The sequence below is a fragment of the Mesocricetus auratus genome, unplaced genomic scaffold, assembly GCF_017639785.1.
Source record: "Mesocricetus auratus isolate SY011 unplaced genomic scaffold, BCM_Maur_2.0 Super-Scaffold_100006, whole genome shotgun sequence".
NCBI lineage: Eukaryota > Metazoa > Chordata > Mammalia > Rodentia > Cricetidae > Mesocricetus > Mesocricetus auratus.
The window spans coordinates 46,102,118-46,129,775 of NW_024429190.1; the positions used below are offsets into that span (position 1 = coordinate 46,102,118).

Consider the following 27,658-nt stretch of genomic DNA (forward strand, 5'->3'; position numbering starts at 1 on the left):
CCCAAGACCAGGAATGGCTGCCGGCACTAAATGAACTCCATGAGACTATCTCATGTGTTTGCTTCTGTCTTATTGGTCTTTTGCGTGTTTGTTGTAATATTTATGCATTTATTTACTTATTTTTGTGAGAAAAAGAATGAGAACACAAAGTTGGGGAGGTTCTGGAAGGAGAAATGATCAACATATATTGTATGAAAAAGTTTTAATTAAAAAATTAATTACTGGGGGGAAATGTAAGGTGTCCCTAATTTCCCCCAACAAATTAAACATTCAACCCACTTTGCTGATGCTGTGCTGGGAATAAGCCTCTGGCTTTCAGTATTAATTGATGAAAGACCCAAAGGGCCCACCATGGTGTCACACACCTGTAATGCCGGTTCTGGGGGCAGAGGCCCGAGGATGGTGATGCACAGGCCAGCTTGAGAAAGGAATGGACACATCCTGTGACATGCATATGGTACAAACTTGATTTAGCATGGGAACTGCAGTAAAATTTAAATTTCTCACAGATTAAGTAGGATTTGAATGAACCTCCTTTTATCCTTATTTTGCTTTGAGATTATGAAAATTTAAATTTAAGCACAAAAATATTAACAAAGCAGCTAATAAAACTGAAAATTCAGTATAACTTCAATGATGTTAAACATGTGTATAACAAAAAGATGGGAAAGAATTCAGTGCAAATAGTGATTTATCTCAACTGTGCGATTATGGTAGTTATTAGTGTTTACTCCTTTGTCATGCTCATGAAAGGTAGTACAGAGCGAGTATCCTTTATCTCAAATCCAAGCTGTCTCCAAATCAGAAATTTTCTAGACCCAACATGATGTCACAAGTGGAAAATTCCACACCTGACCTCATATGATGGTTGCAGTTAAAATATGAGCACACTAAAATTTTTAACCTAATTGAATTTTAATATACAATGAATATATGAAACATGACTATATGGCATACTTAGACTTAGGCTTCACCCCCAAAATCTCATTACATAGATGTAAATATCCTCAAATCTGAATGGAAAATGGTATAATGGCTCTGGTTCTAAGCATTTGGGGCAAGAGAGGCACTTAAATCTCTCTATAGTGGGTATTAACTTAACATCAACTGTTGTCTGAAAACCACCACAGTAGCTGTTGTTCCTTGTCTCTACGACATGCGGTATTGGTTATCAAGCCACAGCTGTGCTGGAAGCTCGCTCTTCGTCTCTTTGCTCCACAGGCATCCAGACATTTAGGCAGTGCATAAGCCCTAACCAGGCCAGCTGAGTCTTGCTGAGAGAAGTGGGCATTGATGCAATGTCCCCGAGTGGGAAGGAGCTCTGAGGGAAGTGGGGCCTGAGGACTGCAGACAAAGCTAAGGCCAGGGAGACTAGGGATGTGCTCACAACTAACCAGCTATCTAAGAGGCTAAAGTAGGGCTGGAGAGGCGGCTCAGCTTGAGAGCACTTGCTGCTCTGGCAGAGGACCCAGGTTCGGTTCTTTCACCCACACTGGGGCATCTCACAACTCCAGGGACCCAACGCCCTCTTCTGGCCTCTACAGGCACCTGCACAAACACACACAATCATTTTCTTTTCTTTCTTTTTTGGTTTTTCGAGACAGGGTTTCTCTGTGGCTTTGGAGGCTGTCCTGGAACTCGCTTGGTAGTCCAGGCTGGTCTCGAACTTACAGAGATCCGCCTGCCTCTGCCTCCCGAGTGCTGGGATTAAAGGCGTGCGCCACCAACGCCCGGCCACAATCATTTTCAAAGTTTAAAAAATTTGAAATCACTGTGGACTCCGCCCACTTCCGGGTTTTCCCTTGCCTTTTCTCCTAGACAGAGGCCTCCAGATGTCTTAGTTCGTAGCTTTTTAGACACTTGTCTAGACTTCCACAGGGAAACCGTAGAAACAAGTGAAATGTTTTCTGTGGGAAAACAAAACCAAAAAACAAACAAAAAACCTCAAAAACTAAAATCCTCAAACCCAACCCAGCCCAATCCAACTCTTATCAGTCAATCTTGAAAACAGAGACTGGAGAACTACAGCAGGCATGAATGAAAGCAGCCAGTTCAGGAACAATGTAGGCCACAGCCAGAAAACTATAGAAAGCCTCTTTCGATCTGACAGAGTACAGTTCATGGGAACGGGAATTCCCAAGCGAGGACATAGCACTTGCAGACAGGAACCAGTGTGCCCAGGAAGGCTCTGTGCATTTAGGCTGCCTTGTATTCTTATGGCTTTTAAAAGATGAGCGATAGGTGGGGGTGTCATAGCTACAAAAGTATCAATAGGGCACCAAGGAGTCAATTACTCTCCCAGAGGCCTTAGAAAGAACTGCAGCATCCTTGGACCAAATAAGAATTTAAGCAAGCTACTCTGGTTGGTGAAGAAACTGTAACCCACTGGACAGTTTTCTTTTGTTCCCTTGTGCATTCTGCTGATTCAGTGAGGAAATAAATGAAGAAGAGAAATACAGAGGCTTCTATCAATAGGAGAGACTGTGTGCCAAGCTGAGCTACATATCAACATCCTGTCTCATAAATCCATTGAGAAACCATCCCGACACTGATGTTTCTAGTGTTCTTCCCTCTAAGGGACAACATGGAATTGCAATGCTCATCACATAGTCTGAAGGGGAAAAGGGTGGAAATGGGATGGTTTGGGACAACAGGAAAGAGACCCCTGCCTCAACCCCTACTCTCTAAGGCTTTTCATCTCCTTCAGGGAAAACAGCTACTAAATACACACATAGGGTCCTTAGCACACTGGAATACAAAAGCAGACTACATTTCTTCAGTAACCGTTGGGTATACGACCCTGGGCAGGTCACCCGACCTCTCTGTGATCATGCCTGTAAACTGGGGTAATCACTACCTCAGCGACTGTGAGGGCCCACTGAAACAACGCATGTGAAGCAGACGCAAAGCCTGCTGGGAGCTGCCAGCGTTTTAAGAGTAGCAGCACAGTGGGTCCCTCAGAGGCCTCATGACTTGGCGGTTATCTCAGGGCCGGTACTGGGTAAGCCGCTCCCACATAAGCCTCTTCTAAAGAAATTGCTAGTTTTGGTTTTCCCATATAAAGGCCGAGTAAGCCTCCAGCTAACAATTTCAGTGTACTAATATTATTAGTCATGTAGCCCAGGCTGGCCTAGAGCTCACCATCCTCTTGCCTCAGCTTCCCCAATGACTGGATTACAGACCCTATGCTACCACACCCAGCTAAAATCTTGGCCAGTTTATCTCCTTTCCTCAAGCACTACTTTATCTATCTTGTTAGCCAAAGACTTCAAACTCCTCAAAATATTACTCAATAGTTTTATAGGAAAGTTGAATATTTTTGTTGCTGACAATCCCAGCTATCTGTTATGTTTAATAATCTTCACGGTATCTGTTTTATAATTAAGCTCCAGAATAGAAGTATCTCAAACCAAGTGATCAACAGTAAGTATTAGTGTCCTACAGTTGCTGGTTGGCGTGCAGACACAGACAATGCCTTGTTTCAACAGGGATGGGGACATCAAGATGAGAGGCATCGACTCTGCCCGCAGGCACCGAGTACAACCCTAACCTTATCAGGACATCAGGAGACGGTACGCAGGGTAAACAAAGGCTTGAAAACAACTTTAACAGAGGTATGCACTATGTGTGGTGTGTGCTTGGAGGTTAGGAAGGATCTCTTACAGAAAGAGCACCTTGCTTCAACTGGGCACTGAAGAATGCACAAGAATTTCTCAAGAAGAGGACAGCATATTTTGGGGGTGGAAAGAACAGGAGTCAGATAAAGTGTCTGGTTGCCCAACAGTCAGAACTGTCCAGTGAGGATGGCTGCTTGGTGTACTGTGGACACTGAGGGTTGAAAATTCTCCAAAACGGTCAGGAAGAAAACCAAGCACAGCAGTGCATGGCCGGTATTCCCAACTACACAGATAGGACCCTATCTCCCCCAGATAGAACCCCAGAGAAGTGAAGACGGTAAGAAGCTCTTTCTGAAGCCAGACACCACTTATCCTCTGGAAAAACACTTCCCGTCTGGGTATTGGGGGACACACAACAGCTACACTCTTATCTTTCTTTCTTGGTTAAGATGGGGATTCGTCACATAGCCCATGAGGGTCTTGGGCTGTCCCTCTGCCTCAGCCTTTTGGCACTTGGATTAGACATGCTCTACTGACATCTAGAAACCCTTTTTCTTTCTTCTTCTAAGATTGAATGTAGGTGTATGAGTGCTTTGCCTGCTTCTGTTTATGTGCATGCTGGCGCCTGCGGAGGTCAGAGGAGGGTACTGGACCCCCTGGAACTGCAGTTATGGATGTTTGTGGGCCACCATGTGGGTTCTGGGAACTGAACCCGGGTCCTCTGGAAGAGAAACAAGTGCTTTTAACTGCTGAGCCATGTCTCCAGTCTCATGGAGGTGATTCTAAGTGCTCCTGGGAAGACGCTGGATCGAACACTTCACAGTCCTATAGTATTAACTTTGCTGTAGAGGAGGGGACTGAGGCTCTGAACAGGCAAATGACGATTGTGGGAGTCACAGCTGAAGAGCAGCATCAGTCTACAGCTGCGGTCACTGTTACAGGCATCAGTGTGCACAAAGCCCTTTCCCCTAACTGCGGTACTGATTTACCTGTTTAATGTCACAGGAAACTCGTGGGGTTAGCTCCATAGCTCACACTCGACTCCCTCTTGAATTCTGTAATCACAAGTTCGCGTGCTTGCTAAAGTATGCTTGGAACTCCCCAAACTGGAACTTTCGCGAGCCATTTGCAGATTCGTGCAAAGAAGTTTGGAATGTGAGTCGTCTGACAAATGTCCCAGCTGTGATCGCCTTGTTTCAGCTCTTATGCTGGAAACAAGTGTCCCTGTCATGGTTTATTTAGGGATGTTCCTTATATTTCTGTTTGGGAATTCATTTTTAAAATGACTTCCACTGTAGGGCCGAAGTGCCAACACCCAAAGCACGAAAGCAACAAGGTTACACACTTATTAGTTGAAGGCACTGTACAGGAGACTCTCAGAGGCCTGGCTCTGCATTTGTGCTAGAAGTAAAGCTACAGTCACTAACTCACTCATAATTCAGGGTCATACTGGTGATGAGACAACACAACTACCCTGAAGGTGAGAACTGACTCCAGGCTGGAGGGTCACAAACTGGACACCCAGTCAGAAGGCTTGGACTCTGTAACTCTCCATCTACAGCAGCTCTCCCATCTTCTGTGCCCCAACTTCCTTGTCTGTAAGATGAAACAGATGGCTGGTGTGGGCCCAGAGGTAGGAGAATTAACTAAAACGACCACAAATCCCTGTCTTACAAAACAGAGCTTCTGCCAGGTGTGATGGCCTGTGCCTATAGACCTGCCATCATGCCTGGCAGAAGTAAACGATTTGAAAAAAATACTGGCAATATTAACACTGGCAAAAACACCATCTCCTTTCATATTCTTAAAAGATTTACTTTTATTTTGTGCATGTGTCTGCACCTGAGTGAATGAGCATACGTGTGCCGCAAGGTCTGAGCGCCATGTGTGTGCAAGCGGCTGCAGGTCAGGAGGGTGTCGGAGCCCTGGAAATGGGAGTTACGGTTGTGAGCTGCCCCAGTGTGGATGTTGGATGAATTACAAGTGAAATTAGAACTTTTCTTTTTAAAAGTCTTTAAAATGACTTACTCATTTTTATTTCATGTGCATTGGTGTTCTTCCTGGGTGTATATCTGTATGAGGGTGTTAGATCCCCTGGAAATGGAGTTACAGACAATTGTGAGCTATCATATGGGTGCTGGGAACGTGGGTTCTCTGGAAGAGCAGCCAGTGCTCTCAATTGCTGAGCCATCCCTCCAGCCCACGTGTATTATTCCTAATAGCAGGGGAAAAAGCACCAACAACAAAAATTCAGAGGTCTTGACCTAAGAAAACTCCAACTCTAATACTATGAAAATGGAGGCTATTTAAGAAGCAGGGACTGTCTCACACCAGGGACACAACAGTTTAATTCAGGGTTTATCTTTGACCTGTTAGCTTACAATTTCTAAATTAATTTTGAGGGAAGGCTTGTGCGCTGAAGAGATTGCTAGCTGAAACTTAAGTTAGCAAAGGAAGCCAGGAAAAGGGCTGGACAGAAAAGTCCATGCCCTTTCCTCAGTACCGAATGCTGCTAATGCAAAGGTGATTTTCTTCCTATTTATACAGGGACATTTGATAGAGACATCTTTCATGAGGACTACGGGCTTCAGGGCTTACCCCCAAAGCACGGAGTTTAACATAGACAAGACAGGTTAGTGCTTGCCCTGGAATTTCTGCCTGGACCGGGTAAGCCAAGGACATCTTACACATCCTGCTTTTTCAACTTTTCAACATCTTGGCCCTACTCCCATCACTGAAGCTGCACACACACACCCAGGTATACACAGAGGCAGTTGAGACAACTATGGATTCGCATTGCTGCTGTCTGCTCAAAGTGTGACTGCATACCTGGGATGCTCTCCAGTTTCCTTCTGAGCTCTTCATTTTCTTGTTGCAATGAGATAACCTCCTGCTCCAGCTCCTGGCATCGAGGACAGTAGCCTTCCTCCTCCTCCTCCTCTTCCTCCTCTGGCAGCGTGGAGGAGGATGGGTGACCATGGGACTCAGAAGTTGCTGGGGAGGTCCAGCCACCTAATGTATGCACCGGGGAGGTTGAGAGAGGGTCCACATCAGCCAGGTGCCCATACTCACTGACTGATGAGGTGTTCGGAGTCGGGAAACTCCCGGAGAGCAGGTAATTTTGGAGAGAGTCAGTGAACACTCTCAAAAAGGCAGAAGTTTGCTGTTTTCTTTGCATATATTGCATTTCTATGTCTATGTTGTCAGAGGTCTGACTCTGGACCCCTTTTGCAATGTGACACTGGTCCTGTCTTTCGTTATAACTAGAGCCTTCCTGCTTGACGCAAGAAATCATGGATTGAGAATGGTTGGAGTCCAGAAGTTTTCCTCCACAATTTAAGAGACTAAGAACACGACTGCACTGCTGGGCAAAGGCATCCAAGATCATACGGCTCTCTGGAAAGAAATGAGAGAGACATTAGTGACCAACAGCCAGGCATGGAAGAAGCCAGGTCCTCAGCTTCACTTTCCAGCCCAAAAGTTCCAGTGAACCCACCACAGAAAGGACACACAGCTCCCTATTGTTCTGCGACCAGTGGGCGCTTGAGCCACCCCAAGCCCTACTACTCAGAAAAGGCTGGGGACCGTATGCAGATGTCCCTCTCTGGCCTGCACGGGTCTGAACTCACACCTCCGGCTTCATTAATATCCTTACTTTAATGACTCGAGCCAGCCCCTGCAGACTCAATTCCTCATTGATAGGAGGCCTTCCTGCAATCATTACTGCTATTTCTGGAGTGCCCTCTTGCCCTTGCTATTCATCAGCTGATACAATCCCTGCCACAACCACACAGCTCACAGATGCAAACTGGAGAAGAGAGATTAGTCCTCATGAAGAGCTCACTAGAGAGCTAGGCAACACAGACGGTTCTATAGGCAGGAGGATGGGTGGGACACAAAATTGTCACCCAACACCTGTGCACTCAGCAGTCTTCCTAATCTGGAATTCTTGTCAAGGCCAGTGTTTAGAGTGATGTGGCAGCATCATGTGAAAATGGGCTGTCTCTCTTTTCAGAGCCATTTACACTGGATTGTCAAGTCTCCTAAAGGGGAACAAAGTATGGGTGCCATGAAGTCCATGTATCTAAATTCTAAGCACATGTCAAGCAGTGCGAAGTCAAAAGGGAAGAGAAATGGACCAACTTGCTACAGGGACAAAGAAAAATCTCTCCAAACTCTGAAAGCATTATTTAATGTCCAATTCATTATAAGTGTGACTGAAACAGGTGGCTCCTTCTCCTGCTCATCACCAGAGATAGATCTGACTAGTACAGAATAACACTTTTCAAGCCTATTCAGCACAAGAGTGGCTACTTCGGATTTCTTCCCCTTACCCAGATTAATGGTAACAAACAAAACCCCTGGAGAACTCAGGGGCTAGAAACTTTTATTATAAAAATGTACTTTAACACTGAAAACACTGGCTAGATATTTTTGTTTTATTTGGTCTAGGAAAGGAAAAAAGGTTCTTTTAAGTGAAACAGTGAGATGCTTGAGGTCTTCTATGGGGTAGAGGCAACAGATGCAGTAAAAAACCCACAAGAAAGCTAGGCATGTATGGTAAATGAAAACAATTCTAGCAGTATGTGCTACCTATGAGCTATGGTACAGATGCACTACCCCAACCACTCAGGAGGCCAAACTGCAGGACCATTTAAACCCATGAGTGAGCTGTAGATCAGCCTGGGCAGCCCAGCGAGGCCCCTTCTCAGGAAAAATGGGGCCACGGGGGAAGGGGGAGACGACATGGGATACGGACAACAGATACTGAGACTTCTGTCAATGTTCTACCATGTTTTTTCTTCTTACCACATTTTCATGAAGTAAGTAGGTATTGGGTGGTCCAAATGTCCTGTTTCAATTACTTTATTGGAAGACATAAAGAAATCCCAGCAGTGCCCCCAACACACAGGAAGTATCCATCCCCCAAGTCTAAACAATGCTATCATTTTGAGGATTTCTGAGCCAAAACTTTTCTGTCCACAAGAGGATTGCAGACTACACTGGGTTGTCAGGGTAGTGCTTCAAATCTACCCACTGAAGAATGGATCAATATATACCCACCGATGAGACAGACCAATACATACCCACCGATGAGACAGACCAATATATACCCACCGATGAGACAGACCAATACATACCCACCGATGAGACAGACCAATACATACCCACCGATGAGACAGACCAATACATACCCACCGATGAGACAGACCAATACATACCCACCGATGAGACAGACCAATACATACCCACCGATGAGACAGACCAATACATACCCACCGATGAGACGGACCAATACATACCCACCGATGAGACGGATCAATATATACCCACCGATGAGACAGACCAATACATACCCACCGATGAGACGGATCAATATATACCCACCGATGAGACAGACCAATACATACCCACCGATGAGACGGACCAATACATACCCACCGATGAGACGGACCAATACATACCCACCGATGAGACGGATCAATATATACCCACCGATGAGACAGACCAATACATACCCACCGATGAGACGGACCAATACATACCCACCGATGAGACGGACCAATATATACCCACCGATGAGACGGACCAATACATACCCACCGATGAGACAGACCAATTGGTAAAGCAGTTGTCACACCAACACAAAGACCCATCTCCAGCACCCTTTGAAAAGATTCACGTGGGGGTATGTGTTTGTATGTCCCAGCCCTGGGAGACTGACACAGAGGGGTTGCCCTGGGGTTCCCTGGCCTGCTAGCAGGCCTAGCCTAATGTCTAATAACAAGGGGAAGGTTGGGAGAAGGTTCAGAGTGAGGAGCTTGCTGCACAATCATGAAGACCTGAGCTCCATTTCAAGGACCTATATAAAAAGCCAGTGGAACAGCAAACCCCTATAATCTCAGCACCTGGGAGACACACACAGAAGATATCTGGAGCTTACTGACTAACCAATATTAAGCAAACAGTGAGCTCCAGGTTCAGTGAGGTACCCTGTTGGATGAAAACAGGGTGGCTGCCTGTACAAGAACTGCCTGACTCAAAGCCCTGTCCTTAACTGAGTGGCTACTGGCAGTTGACAGCTGACAGAGAATAACGGGAGGGGGGGGAGTGGATGCTGCCCATTCTCCGGTGAATGGTCACACCCCATGCACATACGGACAGTGCTAACTGGACTCAGAGGGTTATTGTAAAAAAGAAGGCATTAAATGGAGAGATAAACATGTGGGTCAGGGTACAGGGAGGAGCTGGGAAGGGGTAACAGAGGGTAGATGTGCTATTTCATTGTATGTACCTATGAAATCTCAAAACATAAAAATAGATGGGACAACTGAGGAAGACACCTAACACTGACCTTGGCCTCCAAACACTCCTCTCTTGGAGACATCTATAAATTCAGAGCCTTTCGTGTTAGTGTTTTCAGATTTACTTGACCAGGCTTGGAAGTGGGCACAAGACCATCACCACCTTTGACAGACTGAAATCCTTACTGTTTTCCTCTTGATATGCGTCCTTATTTTTTCTTAAAAACAAAGGCAACAAAACAAACAAACAAAAGCTGTGTCCAGAGTGGTGTGTGCCACATCACACGTACCGGTCAGAGGAGAATCTCATGTGTCACAACTCTACCTTGTTTGAGCACTGTCAGCTGCATATACCAGCCTTGGCCTATAGCACCCACAGACTCTCCTATTTCCATCTCCTATCTTGCTATAAGGGGTGCTGGGATTACAGACGTGCTATGGAGAGCACACTACCTTACCCTTCCTTAGATTCTGTGTCAAGGTCAAGAATCCTTCGACAACCTCTGAGAAGGCCTATGCAGGCCCCTCACCTGAGTTATCCAGTCAAACACACACCATGGTGCCAGAGCGCAGACACGTGGACCTGTTCAGTGAAGATAAAAACTCCAAACACAAACCCGGCCACTGATGAAAGCTCAGAGTCCTGGTCTATGCCCATGTCCTAAGTCTTACAGATCCTCGATGCCATTTCTTTACTGACCTAAACAAACCCAGGAAGCCACAGCTGAACCACACAAGTGGAGACGTGTTCCATTCTCGCTATTTTGCTTCCTTGTTTTTGTTCTTTTATTAGTAAAATCAAAGAACAGTATTGATTGGAAATGCTCAATTCTAGCACAAGAGCAGTTTTCATCATTTTAATCCTATAATCCCACACAAGACCTCAAGTTGTATTTACTGTTTGCATTTTAATTGGCATAGTCCCAATTGATTTACCGCCCATATACCTTTAGCACAACCTTGACAAAAGGGACGAGTACAATAGGAAAGGCTTAAATAGAACTGTCTAGTAAGAGCTGCTCAAATACATTTGTTCAGTGTCCTACAAAGGAGAGTAGTTTAAATCATATTGATGAATCACATTACAGCACAGATTTTAAGGGAAAAAAATATCTGACTTAGGGACAAGCGTGATTTGTTTTCTTAATTGAAGGATAAACTCATAACATGCTGAGAAAAAATCATTATGTAATATACTACATTATGAAGATAATCTATTAAAGTGCACTCAGAAAATCAGAGAATAGCGATGATAACAAAGTAGTTCTTGTCTGTAGATTTCAAAGGGCATCATTCTGAATTTTCTCTCAGAACTGATCTATACAAAAATGGCAATTTTAAACCCCTAAGGTTGAATTTTCCCTCTTTTCAAAGCCTTGAAATATCTGGGCAGTGTATTTCAACACCAACAGACAAAAGAGTGTGATAAAAATATCGCCATTGCCCTGGGAAGAAGAGGCGCAACTCTTCCACGTGCACCACAGTCAGCAATACTTTAGCTTTCTGGACAGACTGCAGTCAGAGATGCAGGAACTGTGCAAGCCCCTTGCTGCTAAGAAATGGAGAAAAGTTGTTTCCTGTGACTACAACTGTCTTAAGTGAGCGACATACAAACATGGATTTTCTTAACTGTTTGTTTTTTCTCTAATCTCTTGTCATAGAGTGCCCCACACTCGGAATAGCAGAGAAATCAGCAGTCTACAAAGGGACTTTAAAAAGTCTACCCATAACTTCCCTACAATGTTAACAAATGGCAATTCCAAAGCCCTCTGAATGACCACTAATTTAGTGTGCCTTATCATGAACCCACTGACAGACAACATCATGCTGGTGCTGTGTATTACGTTCACCCGGGTGCTGAAGCCTAAACTCGCGGTTCTTCTTCTTTCTAATTAAGATTTTTCATTGCTTGAAATTCACCTGCACTTGTGTGGTTTTAAATCCATCCTAAATCTGCTAAGTGGCCAGAAGGTGGGAAGCAAAGCAGGCAATCGAGCATCCCCTCTTCTCTTCTTTGATGGCCTTCAGAGTGCGCCCATCACAGCCAATCCCTCAAGAGAATTCCGTCTCTTGGAGGGAAACCACAGCACTGAAGATTAGTGGTAACCTTTTGATTTTAGCTCAGCCAAGGGTAAACTATGTTAACAGTAAAGATGTAGGAGCAGAAAGTTTTAGTGGACCTATTAATGTACCCACCCATTACATCTATCAAATGACTTACAACTAGTTCAAAATAGAGGATTCCCTTAAAGCATTAACTTCTTTTTAAGAGGACTACATGGTATGGTACAGGAGACAGAAGTTAGAAAACTAAAGCATCTTGGAAAACAGCACCCTCGTCTTAAATCAATGAAGGATGTCCTTAAAAAAAAAAAAGCCATCTAATTTCTTTTCATAACGGCAAACGTCAACACAGCAAAATAGGATGCAATTTTTCTAAATAAATAAATCAATGATGTGTCAAAAATTAACAGATGAGTTAATATACTTGGTGCTATCAAAAGCAGGTGGTGCTTCCTAATATTCATCCTGCTCAGTCAGTCCCTGAATATTTTCTGGACCATCGGTATATAAAATAGGATGCTGCTATTTGTGATGGCAAACAAAAGCAATCATGCCTGCCAAGCACATACTATAACAGGCAGCATTTCAGCTCTGCTAGACAGAAAGTAATTAGAATGCTTTTAATGTCCAAAAGAATGATGCTGATAGGCTGCCACAGATGTGTAGATTTATGAATATTTATATGGTGGTTTATGGCTGACACTTTTATCAGTTGAAGAAGATAAAATATCTGCCTGACTCAAAAGCTTGACAGTCAGGTTAATAAAATCTCATTAAAGAGAATGACCTATGCAATTATATAGGATTTATTGTAATTCATTTTTGATTGTACTCTGCTTAAAGATGCAATTTCCCATTTCCTGATGCCAAATTTAGGCTGCATATCAAGATCTACGTGGGTTTTAACTCTAAGCCTCCCACAGAGGAAAAATATGCTTTTAAAACCATGGTGTGTTACCCCTTTTAAGGAAAATTATACTCTTCATGAGATTTTATAAGAATGTCAAAAAATCTATTTTTAATCTCGTATTTCTTTCCTCAATGGCTTGCAGCATTTAATAGCAAGTAAGATTCACCTCAACCCTTTCATTTTTCAGCACATTCGCCCTGGACAGCCAGCCACACCTCTCCTATGCTGCACTCCCTTGTCACACTGCTGCTTGACTATCTCCAGCTGACAAGGTGGCCCTAAACACTCACTGCTGTGAGAAGCAACAGGCAGAGCCCCACCTGCCCCGCCCCATGTGTTTAAAAGGCCCTGGTGAGCACACAAGCTCATTGGCTCAAAGTGGCACCATTAGTCCCTAAAAGAACCAATCAGCTGTCCACATGGCTGTCCCTCTGATGGCCACTCACATCACCACACCTGTTGAGAGATGGTCTGTACATTAGTGATTAATAGTACCTTAATTCTAAGGCTCTCCCTCAGCATCCAGAACATTCTCTGTAACACACAGGAGACCTACTATCCAGCACATACTCCCATCCTCTCGACCATACCCCGGAGACCTCACTAACAAACAAAAACTAACAATTAAAAAACAACCCCCTTCCCCCCAAAAAACCCTTCGACCACGACAGCCTTGAGAAAACTGGTCATATGGGAAAGTAAAAAAAAAAAAAAGAAAGAAAGAAAAAAAAAGCCCCTTCCTATCTTTAAATTCAGTGACAATGTCTTCTAACTTGTGACAGAGACAAACTAAAATAGGATACTAGAAAAAATACTGAGGGGAGGGGGAAAAATCCCAAAAACTCCAAATGAAGATGACAGAGAAAGTTCTGGAACAAAAGCAGCCATGAAAAGGATGCTAAGAAACTGAGGCTGGAAGAAATAATCCAGAGACTATGGCAGGGAAGAGCACCATATGGATGGAAATGGCAAGGAAGGAGGGAGAGAAAGCGTCAAAGCCAACAGCCTGAAAAAAGTGCCCGTCCACGGACTGAACCAGGCAGACAAGGGGTTCCTCCCCAAAGACCTGGGTGGAACCAACATTCTACAAGAGTGTAAAATATGGCAATGGGGCAAAGACCCCAAACTGTTGAAAAACAACATAAAGAAAATGCTGAGCTGGGGTACTGCACACACTCAGGAAGCAATATAGAGACCGAGGTCTGAGAATTCCAAGCCAGTCGGAGGTAGGGAAAGACCCTGTTTCAAAAACAAAAACTAAACAGCACATGAAAGCGGGGGAGGGCCTAACAGCACACATAAAAACACAATGGGATATTAGGACAAGGGCAATGGGGGAAAAATCACCCCAGAAATGGTCGGGAAGTCGTGTAAGAACCCCAGCACAGAATCCCTAACATCTCCAAAGCATTGAGGGATATGACAGAAAGAAGTCTTCACTATAACCTGTAATTAGATTTTCTTTCTCCAAACCAATCCTTCACATGTCAAAATATTGACAAACAGCAGAGCTCTTAGCATAGACATCTATAACTCCTTCAGAGACAATGCCCATCTATTGTCACTAGGAAACACACACACACACACACACACACACACACACACACACACACACACACACAGTCTTAGATGACAATCAGAAGCTGGGAGGCTCTTAGGTGCCCTGAAAGGCCTGAGCAGGGACTGTAATCACGATGAACCATAAATGTGACTGTATGTCCTTCCTAGGGGAGCAGAGACGGCAGGCCTTGCTCAGTGCTCCCATGCTCCCTGGAGGAGATAGCAATCTCGACCTCTGTGTGGGCGATCCCCGCTCGACTCGGGTACATAGAAACCAGTGTCTCAAGGACTGGGAGGGTGGGGATTTTAACTCTGCTCGGTAGACGCCCTCGAATCCGTGGCTGGAGGAGCATCCCCCATCAAAAACAAAAAACAAACAAAAACACTCCAAAACTTCACACACATACACACACACGCGCGCGCGCACACACACCCAAACCCAGCTGAGCACCAGGGCCACGGCTGACCGGGAGTGGAAGAACTACGTGTCTTTGCCACAGATAAAGCGAAGGGTGCGCGCCATCAAAACTGGAGCGCACAGAGAAAAAGAAACGCGGAGACCCCCAGGAGGAGCCCAAGTGGCCGGGGACCGGCGGAGGTGGGGAGGGGGTCTTCAAGGGGCGAAGGGCAGGCCCTCCCGAGGCAGAGAAGCGCCTAGAAGGACAAGCAGGCAGCGGCGGGAGGGAAAGAGAAGTGCGGCGAGAAAAAGTGAAGTGGAGGGGAATAAAATGGGCGTCTCCGTGGAGTGGACTCAGCCTGCTGTCCCGGGGCCTGTCCCCTCCCCAGTACCGCGCCAGGGCCTGCAATCCCCGCGTCGTCCCCACCCCAGCCCCGGCCGTCCCGCCGCCGCCGGCCTAGCTTCTCGCCCACAGCCCGCGCCGCGGAGCCACCTGTTAGGCGCGCACGCCGTCGGAAGCCCGGGCCGCAGATCTTCCAGAAGTTACTACTGCCCGAGCGCAGCACGCTCGCTCCCGAGGCCCACGGGCCCCCCCGCGTGCACACACGGCCTCCCCGGATCCCCCCAGGGCCCCCCCCCCCCAGTGCCCAGGCCTCCGCCGTCGCTCCGCAAAGTTGCGGCCCGGGAGTCGGTACCTGCACTGAGCTCCAGGCTGACGCCGTCGCTACCCGCGCTGCTGCTGCCCGCGCCGACCGCCGGGCCCGGGCCGTACCTGACGACGGCGGCGAAGGACGACGACGACGAGGCGGCGGGGGCCGTGGGCGGCGGCGCCGGAGTCCTCGGGTGGCTCGGGGGCGCGGCGGGCGTGCAGGACGGCGACGACGACGAGGCGGCGGCGGCGGCGGGGGGCCCGGCCTGAGCCGGCCGGGTAGGACGGCTGCGTCGGGAACGGCGGCGGCGGCGGCTCGCTGCTGCTGATGGGCACGGCGGCGAGCGGCGCGAAGGGCGGCGGCGGCGGCGGCGGCAGCGGGGACGGCCGCGCGGGCGGCAGCTCCAGCAGCGTGGGTCTGTCGTAGCGCTTGGCCAGCGCCGGCCGCCGGCTGGGGAACGTCTTGAGGACGCTGTAGGGGCCGCGCTGCTTGTAGATGCGGGGCGCACTGGGCCCCTCCTCCGCCGCCTGCATCTCGGGCTCCATGCCGAGCCTGAGGCCCTGCCCGGGCCGCGCGCGGCTCCACGGGTGGCTCGGCCGCCCGGCCGGCCGCTCTACCCCGGCGCGCGCCGGCGGGAAGGCGTGTGTCTGAGCCGTGGTGGCCGCCGCCGCCGCCACCGCCACCGCCGCCGCCTGTCGCCGAGCCTGGCATCTCCGAGCCCCCGCGCGGGGGGGCTGCCGCCCAGCGCTGATTGACAGCCCGCCTCGCCAATGCCTGGAGGGAGAAAGGAGGTAAGGAGCAAGTGTTTAGGGTAATATCTGCTAATGATGATGGGGGCGGGGCGGGGCCTGGCGCCGGGGCGGCCCGCGCGATCGGCGCCTCGGACAGGGTCGTGGGGGGGAGGGGAGGCCGCGGCCCGAGGGGACCCCGTGGCGGGGCGGGGGTGGGGGTGCGGAGTGGGGTGCGGGGCACGGAACCTGGAGGGCGTCCTGGCGGGGACAGGTGGAAGAGGTGGGGGTCCCGGGTCTCTCGGCTGTGGACGTGAGGCGGCCGCGCCTGCCGGCCGGGTCCGAGGTTTGGAAACCAGTTGCCGGCGCCCTCCTGCGTGACCTCCCAACTCTCGGAGTGCACGAAGGGGGTGGTACCTAGAAGTTAGGGCGGGGTCGCCGGAGTGCAAGGGTGGGACAGTAAGTTCTTCTGGAAGGAAACTGCAGCCCCCACCTTCGGAGGAGAACATCTCGAAGGACTTGGCACGGGCTGCTGGGAGGCTTGTCCTGCCTTAGGGTCTTGCATGTCCCAGGTCTGGCGGCTGAACATGAAAGCGCTCAGGGCCTCGGGCTTGCATACTGTTTCACTTGTTCTCCACAGGGGGCTGGGAGAGAGCTGGGAGGGACGCCATTGTTTCTCTCCATTCTACAGATTTGAAAGCTGAGGCTCTGCAAGATTAAAGGGCATTATCCAAACTCACACAGAGGAGCTTGTGAGTGAGTTGCACGGATGCAGGCCGGTCTTCAGAATTTAAAATAGCTGGTAAACCGTGCAATTAAAGGGAGCAAAATGACCTCACGCTTCCCTCGGGGATGGAAGCTTTGAACATTATTATTATTTATGCATATATTTTGCAAGACCGAGGTGGCCTGGAATCTCACTTTCTGCGTTGCTCATTCTAACTGGCGACGCCAGGCTAGGGGTTTGGCGGGAGCACGGGATCTCAGTACTTGTTCTGAGTGAGGACAGACAGACCCCAGTAGTTTGCGGGAGAAACCCCATAAGGTCCTTGAAATATAATAAAGGGTTCTGTCCTCTGCCATTCACTCCTCACTATCAAAGGAAGCATCCTTCATTTAGGCCTGCTCCAGTCCCAGCATCCCCTCCTCCCGAGCTTGGGTTCCAACCTCATTCATCATTATCCAGGTCCTTGATGGATGGCCCTCATCTCTCGAACCTGGAGTTACTTTCTTATTCAGAGCTATCCTTTTAGGCTTGGGAAAGTGACTATTTTCTTCAGGGGTTCGGGTCTTTGACCTCTCATTTCCCAGACCTCCCTTCCATCGGAAGAGGTCTTCCTTGCTGTTTCAGAGCCTGTGCTCTCCCTCCTCTGGACTGTCCCCTTCTCCTTTGCAAGCTCCTCGGATGGTGCTGTGCCCCTCCTCCATTTATTAGAGATGAAATAAATAATGCCATAAATAAAAGTATTTGGGAGTCCAGGAACTGTCAGGGCTGATTAGGGCATAGAGGACATTTTCTTTCTCATTATGCAAAAGCATTTCATGGGGAAATAAAAGAGGTTTCATTGTAACTCATGCATGTCATATTTCAAGGAATTCAAGATATTAATCATATTTAACATTATTTGCAACGTTTCTTCTCCCTGGCTCCTGAAAACTGCTAAATGAGGACACGTGGATCGGCGGGAAGAAAGGGAACGTGAGAGGGACAGTTGAGAAATAATGAAATGCTGGGGAAAGGCTGCGAGGATGAAATGCCAGGGAGATGTTTCTCAGGCACACAGGGAGAAATGGGGGAGTGACTTCCGAGACGGGAGGCAGATGAAACTGGATGATACACGGAGGAAATAAATGATAACAAGCCTCCCCACACTTGCCCTTCTAGAGAGCAGTCCTGAATTTTGCATTGAAATCTTTCCCTCCTACTTCACTCCCCGATAATTTACCAGTTACTCCTAGCTTTTGAAAAGACGTTAGAGTGGTGACGGTGGCGGGGAGTGGGGCTTGGTGGAGGTTTTAGAAAACGTTCAGCCCTCTGGTAAAGAAATGATTTCCTGTACCTGGGGTGGGGGGATGAGCTAACTTCTATGCATATTTTTTTAGATCTATTGATTTTATTTGTATGAGCGTTTTGTCAGCGTGTGTATCGGCACTGCATGGATACCTGGTGCCCAAGGATCTGGAACTGGTTTTGCAGATGGTTGTGAGCCATCATGTGGGTGCTGGAAATCGAACCTGAGCCCTCTGCAAGAACAAAAAAATGCTCTTCACCACTCAGCCATCTCTCCAGGCCTTAAGGATATATTCTAAATTTATGTCATCCTTGCCACTCAGACACCTTGAGAGACTGGGAACCATACTTTATCTTTTACTGACTGAAAGGACCATCTGTCATGTATATCCCAAAGTGGCGGGTTCTGCAAAAGCAAATACTCAAATGAGTGGTTGCTATGGTTGGGATCATCTCTAAACATACGTGTTGGACTTAGTCCCCAGTGCAACAGTACAGGGAGTGGGGCCCAAGGACAGGCATTTAGTACATGGGGGCTAAAGTCCTAAGGTCTTGAATCGATGCCTGTTATAAAAGAACATGGGGTTGTGAGTTCGAGTTTCTCATGTGGGTGATGCCACTCCCACATTATGGTTCATGTTACCACAAAAAGGCTCTGAGTGGGTGTTGCCCATCAACCATGGATGTCTCAGCCTCTGGAATGGCAAAAAACAAGAAAACAAAACCAAAACCAAAAACAAACCCACCTAATTTCCATTCTTTGTAAACTGCCTAGCGTATGGTATTCTGTCTGCTATGAGACGCGCTTTGTGCTGCTATGAGAAGGAAATTTTAGCAACAGCAGTTTCTTTACATTGTGGGAATGGCTCAGGTAGTAGAGCACAGAAGAATCTGGGGGAATAAACGTGAAAAGGCCTAAGCTGCTGGGAATGGAGCATTAGCAGTAACTGTGGTGAAAACTCAGAACTACAGAGAAAGCATGGAACGTTTACAGTTAGTTAAGCAGCTTTGATCAGTGGTTGAAAAGTGGGGTTTGGTGGCTTTGCACCTGTGATCCCAGCACTATCCCCCTAATCTAGCACTCACTTGGGAGGCAGAGCCTAGAGGCTTGACCTGTAATACATATCCAGACCTAGAGGGAGGGGAGAAGAAAGGGAGGGCAGACTGAGGGCAAAGGACATTCTAATGAGTCTCCAATTGGAAGAGGCTGGAGTAAAGGCCATCTTGGTTCTGCAGAACTCTGCCTTAGGAGTATGTGGAAGGCAGAACTTCTCCATAAAGAACAATGAAGTTGGATGTCTGGCAGAATGCATATCTAAGCGATTGCAAAGCCTTCAGAGGGCTGGCTGCACAGCTTCTTTTGGCTGAGAGGTGGGAGAAATGATTTAAAGATGGAATGTATAATTAAAGGGGATGCAGAGCAGAAAGATGGGGAGATTTGCAGCCTGGTGTGATAAGAGTGAAAAAGCATACCCAGGAGAGAATACTATGGGTATGGCTAGTAACCCTTTGCTTAAGAGGCTGTTTAGGTTCTGGCACTCAGGGTCTATTCATCAGGATAATGAGACAGTGGCCTTAACTGTCTGAGATCTTTGAGATGAGCCAGGACTTTGAAGGCAGGGTTTCCAGAACGGTGTCTGCTGTCCAGAGCCACCTGAGAAGGTGTCTGCATTCTGACGCAGCATTCCTGGGCTACCCTGGGTGTGCCTGACTAGGTTAGCTCAGAAGGGCGGAAGCTGTAAGCTTTGGAAGGAACTGTGTGTATTGACTCAGCGTACAAGCTGAGGGACCAGTTGTCAAAGACATTTTGTACAGTTTGGGGCTTTAGGCAGAGACTTGTCACAGGGGCAGGATTACCACTGAGAGCCCCAACAAGGGCAGTGCCTAGGGTAGGCCTGGGAATAAGGTCCTCTTTCAGTCCCCCATAATGTAGAGTCATTGGTGTCCAGCCTGATCCTGGGAGAGCAGAGTAAGCTGATCCCAGTAAAAGACTGAGCAGTGGGTGCCTGATACTTCAGGTTCAGGGCCAATCCCTTTAGGGCCTCTAGGAGGTGGCAGGTGGTAATTCTGGGGTCTTCAGATTTAAATGCCCACCTCTTTGGGTTTGGATTTACCAAATACCATCTCACCATATTTGTGGTTTTGAGATAGGGTCTTATTGTAGCCTAGAATGGCTCGGAAGTCACTGTGTAGCAGAGTCCCGACTAAAACTTGAAGCAATCCTCCTGCCTCAGCTTTCCAAGCACTGGGCTTACTGAGTGCTGGGGTAACAGACATTAGCTGCTATCCTTGGCCCACTCAGGCCAGAAGAACTTTGAGCCTCCTAGGCTCTTTAAGAGCCACTTACTTCCAACCCCTCTATCTGTCTGGCCTGACGTCCTGTGACCCAGTAAAGCTCTCCCAGTATGTCACTAACTGTTGTGGACCTCTGGCTTCGGCCAACTATTAAGCTAAGAAAATTCTAACATCTCAACCTGTAGAAAGGATTTCGTGTCTTGCGGTAGCTTCCCCACGGTTGTCTAGTGTTTTTGAAGATGTGTCTGTTTCTCACCACCTTTGTTCTGTGGCTGTGTACAACGCCTCTTCTGCAGTGGGACATGTTGTCCAGAGAGGCCCGAGTCTGTGTCCTGGGCCATGGTCACTCATCTTTGGCTAAGAATCAGCTGTTTTTCTTTCCCCTTGAATGCAGTTGTTGCTTTACAGCTTTGCTACAAATGTAGTAAGGCCAAGCACTTACAAAGTCCTTTGTAAGTAGCACTTGGTAAACGGTAAACAGTGCTGGGCTCTGTGGTCTAAATCATCCGACAGTGACTTTGCTGCTGTCTGCTCTTGGGGGCCTTCCAGAGACTGACAATTACAGTCATGCTTTAAATCTTTTTAGATATTTCCTCTTATCTCAAAAAATAAGAGATGGTGAACTTTTGAAAGCCAAGGGGCTATATATGGACAGGGTAAATTCTTGATTGGCAGCATGTCAATTCCTTGAACCATCCAGAATATAGCTTTTAAATAATAACTCAGCCATGGGAAATGCTTTTTATTGCACCAATTTCAATGATATTTAATGAGCTTCTGATTGACTGTTTGATCTCCCAATGTTTTGTGCTACTTTTAATTCATTTCGTATAATAGGAAAAAAAGTAATTGGAATAAAATTTTGTGACAAGATAATGACCTTCCACTTTGAAATTAAATGTCTGATTAGCTTCAACATTTTAATGCTGAGATGATGCTGCAGCAGGCATGGAGTGTGCATACTGTCATTCCATGGAAAGCGACTGAGGAATACGCCTTCACTTTGTTTATCGCATGGCCAAAGGGCAGGCATGGTGGCTGTAGAATCATAGACACTCAGGCCTAGGAGGGAATGGTACCGTCTGACTGAACCTGTATCTGTGTCTTAACAACTCTGATACATGGTTGTACAAACCATACTTGAGTGCCAGTAATGGGGATCTCACTACCTCCTAATACATCATCCATTCACCCAGGTATTAATCAAAAATATGCATTGTGTGTCTACTGTGTGTTAGTGTCTTCATGGGTTCTGAGGGATATCATGGCAAAACATATTGTGGGGTCCACTGAGGAAATGAGGAGCAAATAATAAATTAGTCGCCAACTTAAAAATATTTATTGAGAGGCATAATTACTGATAAAAGTGAGGTAAGAGCATTCCCATTCATATTGTCTCTCTTTCTCTCATGTAGCCCAGGGAGCCTCAGACTTGCTGTGTGGTAGAAGATAACCTTGAACTTCTGACTCTCCTGCCTGTACCTCTCAAGTGCTAGGATTACAGTTGTAGGTTTTTGTAGTGATGGGGAATAGAATTCAGGGCCTTGTGCTTTCTAGATAAGTACTCTATCACTTGAGGTACACCCCCAGACCTGTTGTGTGCTGCAAATGATATGACAGACTTTCAACCTTCCCCTATGGAAGGCTTCACCCTCCCTGGGAAGCAGAAAGGGGATAGGATAGGACCGGGAGTCAGTGGGGAGCAGGGGAGGAGGGGGAGGGAGAGGCAGCTGGGATTGTCATGTAAAAGAAGCTTGTTTCTAATTTAAATAAAAAAGGGAAAATTGATTAAAATAAAAAAAGAAAGAAAGCAGGTTGAGCAAGGGGCAAGGAGCAAGTTAGTAAGCAGCAGGCTCCCAAGGCTCTGTGTCAGCTCCTGCCTCCGGGTTCCTGCCCTGACTGGGTGAACCCACCCTGAGGGCATGCATGTAGGGGGCTGGCTCCACTCCCTCACTTGAGGCAGGTGGCCCCAGTGGCCTGGACTGACCAGCTTGGTACTACCCAGGTCCATAGCCAGGCCTTGGGTTGGCCCACCCTGACATCTGCCCCATCTAGGACCTGCTGGAGCTGGTGAAGGCACTGGTACCGCAGAATGATGCCCACAAGATCTCCAAGACTCAGAGTGACCACAGGATATCCCAGAGGAGTTCTGGTGAGGATCCAGTGAGAATGGTGTACCAGAAGCAGAGGCCTTGATTCAGACCAGTGACTCATCGCAATGAACAGTTGCCAGTCAAGCTGATGGGACAAAGAGGTTACTATATGACACACTGAAGCCTCCAATGCCGTCAGGACGGATGAAGAGGTGTTGGAGAGGCAGGAAAGAAGAAGCAACGAGATTTTCCTGTTGTGGAGGTTTTTGTTTGTTTCGTTTGGGGGGTTGTTTTTTGCTTTTGTTTTTGCTTGCTTACTTTGATTTTTCTTTTGGGGGGGCATGGCAGGGATGAGGGGAGGATATGAGGAGACTGGGAGGTGAGCAGAATTGGGGTACATGATGTGAAACTGCCAAAGAGTCAATAAAGAGGTTAAAACAAACAAACAAACAAACAAAAAGAACGATCCAGGCCAAAGGACAGCAAATCCAACAGCCCTTAGGTGGGGTTAGGTGGAGCAGAAAGGGAGGGGAGGAAGAGGTTAAGAGTATCAGGCAAATGGCAGGATGCAAAGGGGACTCAGCAGACTAGGCTGCAGGCTGAGGGAAAGAACACTAGAGCTCATTCTACCTGCAGTGCGGATGCGGGGACTCGGGAGGGAGAGACATGACCGGCTTTATGTTATAAAAACTAATTTTCAGGAAAGGGGCAGCCTTAACTCTTACCCAGGCATAAAAGCAAACAGGGTAAGAACTGTATTTGACTTACTTGGCAGCCTCATGGTTCCAAAGGAAATTACGTATTAGTATAGAATAAAGGAAGCTTAACGAATGTATAGGTTGATTTTCCAGGGGAAGTGGGCAAAGGAGGGAACTTTTCCCAATATCTAACAGCTATCTAAGCTTGAAAAGTTAAAAACAAAAACAAAACAGTGAAAGACGTTGGGAGAGTACCAACAGATAACTACAAAAATGTGTGTCATTTCACTTGACAGGGCCCCATTGAAACAGAATTTTTTTCTGCAATGCTTTTTTAAAAAAACAAAAGAAGAATTTTTAAAATTATTTTAGATTCACAGGAGGTTGAAAAGATGGTATAAAGAAATTCCAGGTACCTTTCATCTGTTTTTTTTTGCAAAGAGTACACCGTGTATTCCTATAGATGTGTACTTTGCATGACACTTTTTCCCTTTGAGGTTTTTCACTTAGTTTAGTATCTTTGAGACCCACCCAGTGTGTTGCACACATCAGTAGTTTGTTCCTCTTTATGACTGAGTAGCAGTCTGATATGGATGTGCCACAGGCTTTTACGTTATGACTGTTAACAGTTTGGGACAGTGACATGTATGGCCCCTGGGAACAACTGTGCAGGGTTTTGCATGGAGGTAAATGTTGTTCTCTCGGGAAAGGGCTAAGACTAGGTTGTGGGTGTGCTTTACTGTGCCCCCTCACGCTTTCCAGGATCTGAACGGAAGGAGAGACAGTTCATTTCCACCAGCAGCTGTGGATCCTTTTAAAATGTACCCGTTCTTCTGCTGGGTGCAGTGATTCCAGCACTGGAGAGGCACAGGCAGGCAGATCTCCGAGAGTTCAATGCCAGTCTGGTCTACAGATGGAGTTCCAGGACAACCGGAACTGCATAGTAAGACCTGTAGTGAGACCCTGTCTCAAGGACAAAACAAAACAAACAACCCATACATATAATCAGCTTCCATTCTCCCCTCCATTGTCTTCCCTTCTCCAGGATGAAATGCAGCCTTGCAGTTGCTGACTTAGGCTCTTTATCATCTGCGGCCACCCCCGCCCCTGTGAAGACTAGAGCTTGTCTGGTGCCGAACTGACATGCACGCCCTGAGATGTTATGAGCAGCCTGCTCGACGTTCCCTCTGCCTGTTCCGCTCTTGGTGTCCATTCCTTCTGTTGGAGTCTGTCTGTCCCTTGCTAGTCCGCATGGCCCCAGAGGTTGTCAGCTGCATACAGAATATCTGTTTCTTATCAGATTGCCAAGTGTCGGCATTGACCCCCATTGTCTAATTGGGTCTTGATGATGGACTGTCTCATCCATGAACATGCTCGATACTACAATGTGAGTATCATTTCCCTTGAAGCTAAGAGGACCCAAGAACAAAGAGTTGAAGAGATTTCTCCACACCCACAGCAAATTTGAAGAGTTTAACTGAAAATTCTTCTATTAAGTAACCAGTATCCCTTGTGAAGTTTTGTAAATTTAACCTTTTAGTCTCTTATTCTTTACTTGCCTTCAGTTCTTAAAGAAAAATCCCCCTACCCAGAGAGCAGAAATCACCATGGACAACATTATCACATGTTTGAGATATGTAAGAAAACCAAATGGGATGTTGAAGCCCAGGAGGGAAAGAAAAAGGTAGTTTGGTTTAGAAGATAGCCGAGTGACAAAATGTGTGTGATGCAGTTCTTAAGTTACTACAGCGAGATCAGTTTCCATTCTGTCTCTGCTAGCCTTCTCCCCTGCCTAAGGACTGCATTGTAATTGAATGACCAGGTCATACTCAGTCTTAGTGTTTAAGCCAAAGTTCAATCTCACAGGAACAGAGGAGTGTGGCTTTCCATGGAGAGGATCCTAAAGTGAAATGGTGAAATGCAGTCCTAGACACTGGCAACTTCAGGTGTGTAACAACACATAGAATATATAAATTAGCCCATGCTATTTGTCCCCTAGCCCAGAAAGCAACTGGATTTGCCTGGTTGCCTGAGGTATTTTCATAGCTGGATAACAAAGCTGCTGTGAGCAATCATATTTCTGTTAGCTTTGGAAACCAATTGAAATGTTTTTATTGAAAAAAATAGTTTTTTTTCTATCTATGTTGCTGGATGCTTCGTGTCTGTCTTCTGGGCCAGGAAATACATTGTTTTGTTTTAAATTTCTTCTTTGTCTTCCTAAAGCAGCTGGTGTTGACGTCACAGGTTGCATGAAGATTAAAAGAGACTTAGGAGTCAGTGAGATTGCTCAGTGGGTGAAGATGCTAAACGTGATGACCCAAGTTCAGCCTCCAGGTCCCATGTGACGGAAGGAGTGAAGCGACTCTTTCGAGTTGTCCTCACACACTAAAATAAATACATATTTTTTAAGAAAAAAAATGACTCACTATTGCTTGCCACTCACACCTCTGGGGGTTTCTCCTTACCGTTGTGACATCAAAGGTGGATGACAAGGTCTTAGCTGCTTTGTTTTATTAGCTATTTCAAGAGCTTCCTAAGGATGCTGTATTTGCTTAGGATTCTGGAGATTAAAAGTCTAAAACCCAAGATGCATTGCCATATTATGTACCTATAATCCAGCCACCCAAAAAGGCTGAGGCAGGAGGATGACCAAGTGAAAACAAGGTCAGTCTATGAACATAGGAAGAGCCTATCTGTATTATTTGCTTTTAATCTGAGCACAATACTTGATGAGAACACTTTAAGAAGGAGGAAGGACTTATTTTGGTTCACAGTCTCAGAGGGTTTAGTCTGTGATTGCTTGATCTGGTGTGCTTGGGTAGAGCGTCGTAGCTGTAGGAAAAGGTAGAACATGTGAGAAGAGAGCTGTAACTTCATGCTGGACAGGGAGCAGAGATCAATACAGGGAGACCCCAGAGCAAAACAAGACCCCAAGGACACCCCACATTGACTGACTTAATGCAACCGCCCCAGCACCCAGCCTCTGACTCCCTTCAATAATGCATTATATCAAGAATCCACCAAGGAATCAATCTGTTCCTTAGGTCAGCACCCTTATTATCTAGTCTTCTGGAAACCCATTGCAAACTTAGCCAGAGGCATATTTAGCTTGTTTCTCACCTAATCAAGGCAAGAAGATTCAGTATCCAACCAAAGTATAGGCAGGACCTTGTGAGAGCCATAAGGAAGAATCTGTTTTTCTTCTCGACCTTCTGCTGGTTGCTTGCTGGCAATCACTGGGATTCCTACCCTCGTCTCTGCCTTCACCTTCACTCAGCATTCCCCCCTGTACTAGTCTTTGTGTCCAAGTTTCTTTTCAATCATTTGCCTTACTGTACTTTCTTACTGAAGTCCTGGGGAAATTGATACACGTACCACAGACTATTCAGGTTACACTATCTTCGCTATTTAGCAGAATGGAAAAAAAGGGTCAAATCTTTTTTAAGCTTTTCAGAATGTTTATATCAGTCAATATGAATGGGAGACTTAAAGGCACACGTGATTTGGGCACATGACCAATGTATGTGTCCTCTACAAAAGGACACCATCATACACCTAACAACATTACAGGGAGTGCTAAGGACAGACAGATCCTGGTTTTCTAGCCCTATTATCAAAAGGCAGCAAAGTTATTCTGGTTTTAGCACTTAGAAAAATCACTGAAGATATGCTTAAACATAATGAATTGGGGCTGGAGAGATGGCTGAGCGGTTATGGGCACTGCATTGACTATTCTTCCAGGGGACCTGGGTTCAATTCCCAGCACCCACATGGCAGCTAATGCCTGTAACTTCAAGATCTGACACCCTTCACACAGATATACATGCAGGCAAAACACCAATGCATATAAAATAAAAAAGGATAAATAAATGAATCAGCTAGTTTGGGGAAGAATTTTGGAAATACTGATAATTGCATGTCTTTTCTAGATTAGAATCCAACCTCTGGGATGAGACCTTGGCATTGGTAGTCTAAAATCTCTCTAGGAAGCTAGGCATAGTGGCTCATGTCTATAATCCCAATAGTTGGTAAGACTAAATGGGATTGCCATGAGTTTGTAAGCTACAGAATGAGACCTGTCTCAACAAAACAACAAAATCTCTTTCGTCTGGCTAGCTGTTGTGGTTTGTACTGAATAGCGTAGGGTAGCCTCAAACTCAGGGCCATTTCCAGACTCCTGCCTCACCCCTCTGAGAGCTATGGTTGTAGATATAAGCAACCATGCCTGACTGTACACTTGTTTTCAGAACCACTGCTTGACGCAGCAGCATTGCACACACCATAGTATGGGCTGATTCCTGGAGACCAGGGTGCACTTGGGATAGCTGAG

At 46.7% G+C, this 27,658-nt stretch overlaps 1 protein-coding gene and 1 long non-coding RNA gene across 5 annotated transcripts in view; one reads left to right on the forward strand and one right to left on the reverse strand.

The window, feature by feature from the left end:
• The window catches only part of Bend4 (BEN domain containing 4), a 29,242-nt gene extending 13,142 nt beyond the window's left edge, over positions 1–16,100 (reverse strand). Inside the window, 3 exon segments of the mRNA XM_040747151.1 lie at positions 6,447–7,013; positions 15,549–15,759; positions 15,761–16,100. Of these exon segments, the coding sequence (XP_040603085.1) occupies positions 6,447–7,013; positions 15,549–15,759; positions 15,761–16,048 (1,066 nt within the window). The 5' untranslated portion in view covers positions 16,049–16,100.
• A 73-nt stretch (positions 16,101–16,173) lies between these two features.
• Positions 16,174–25,735, forward strand: LOC106021488. 4 transcript variants are annotated; one of them, XR_005877763.1, is made up of 5 exons: positions 16,177–16,294; positions 22,593–22,892; positions 24,091–24,271; positions 24,374–25,274; positions 25,555–25,735. It is a non-coding gene; the product is annotated as an uncharacterized LOC106021488 (long non-coding RNA). The 4 variants fall into 4 exon arrangements; XR_005877765.1 differs by having other exon boundaries at positions 16,174–16,294; positions 22,593–22,689; positions 24,091–25,274; XR_005877762.1 differs by having other exon boundaries at positions 16,175–16,294; positions 24,091–25,274.
• The last annotated feature ends 1,923 nt before the right edge of the window (positions 25,736–27,658 follow it).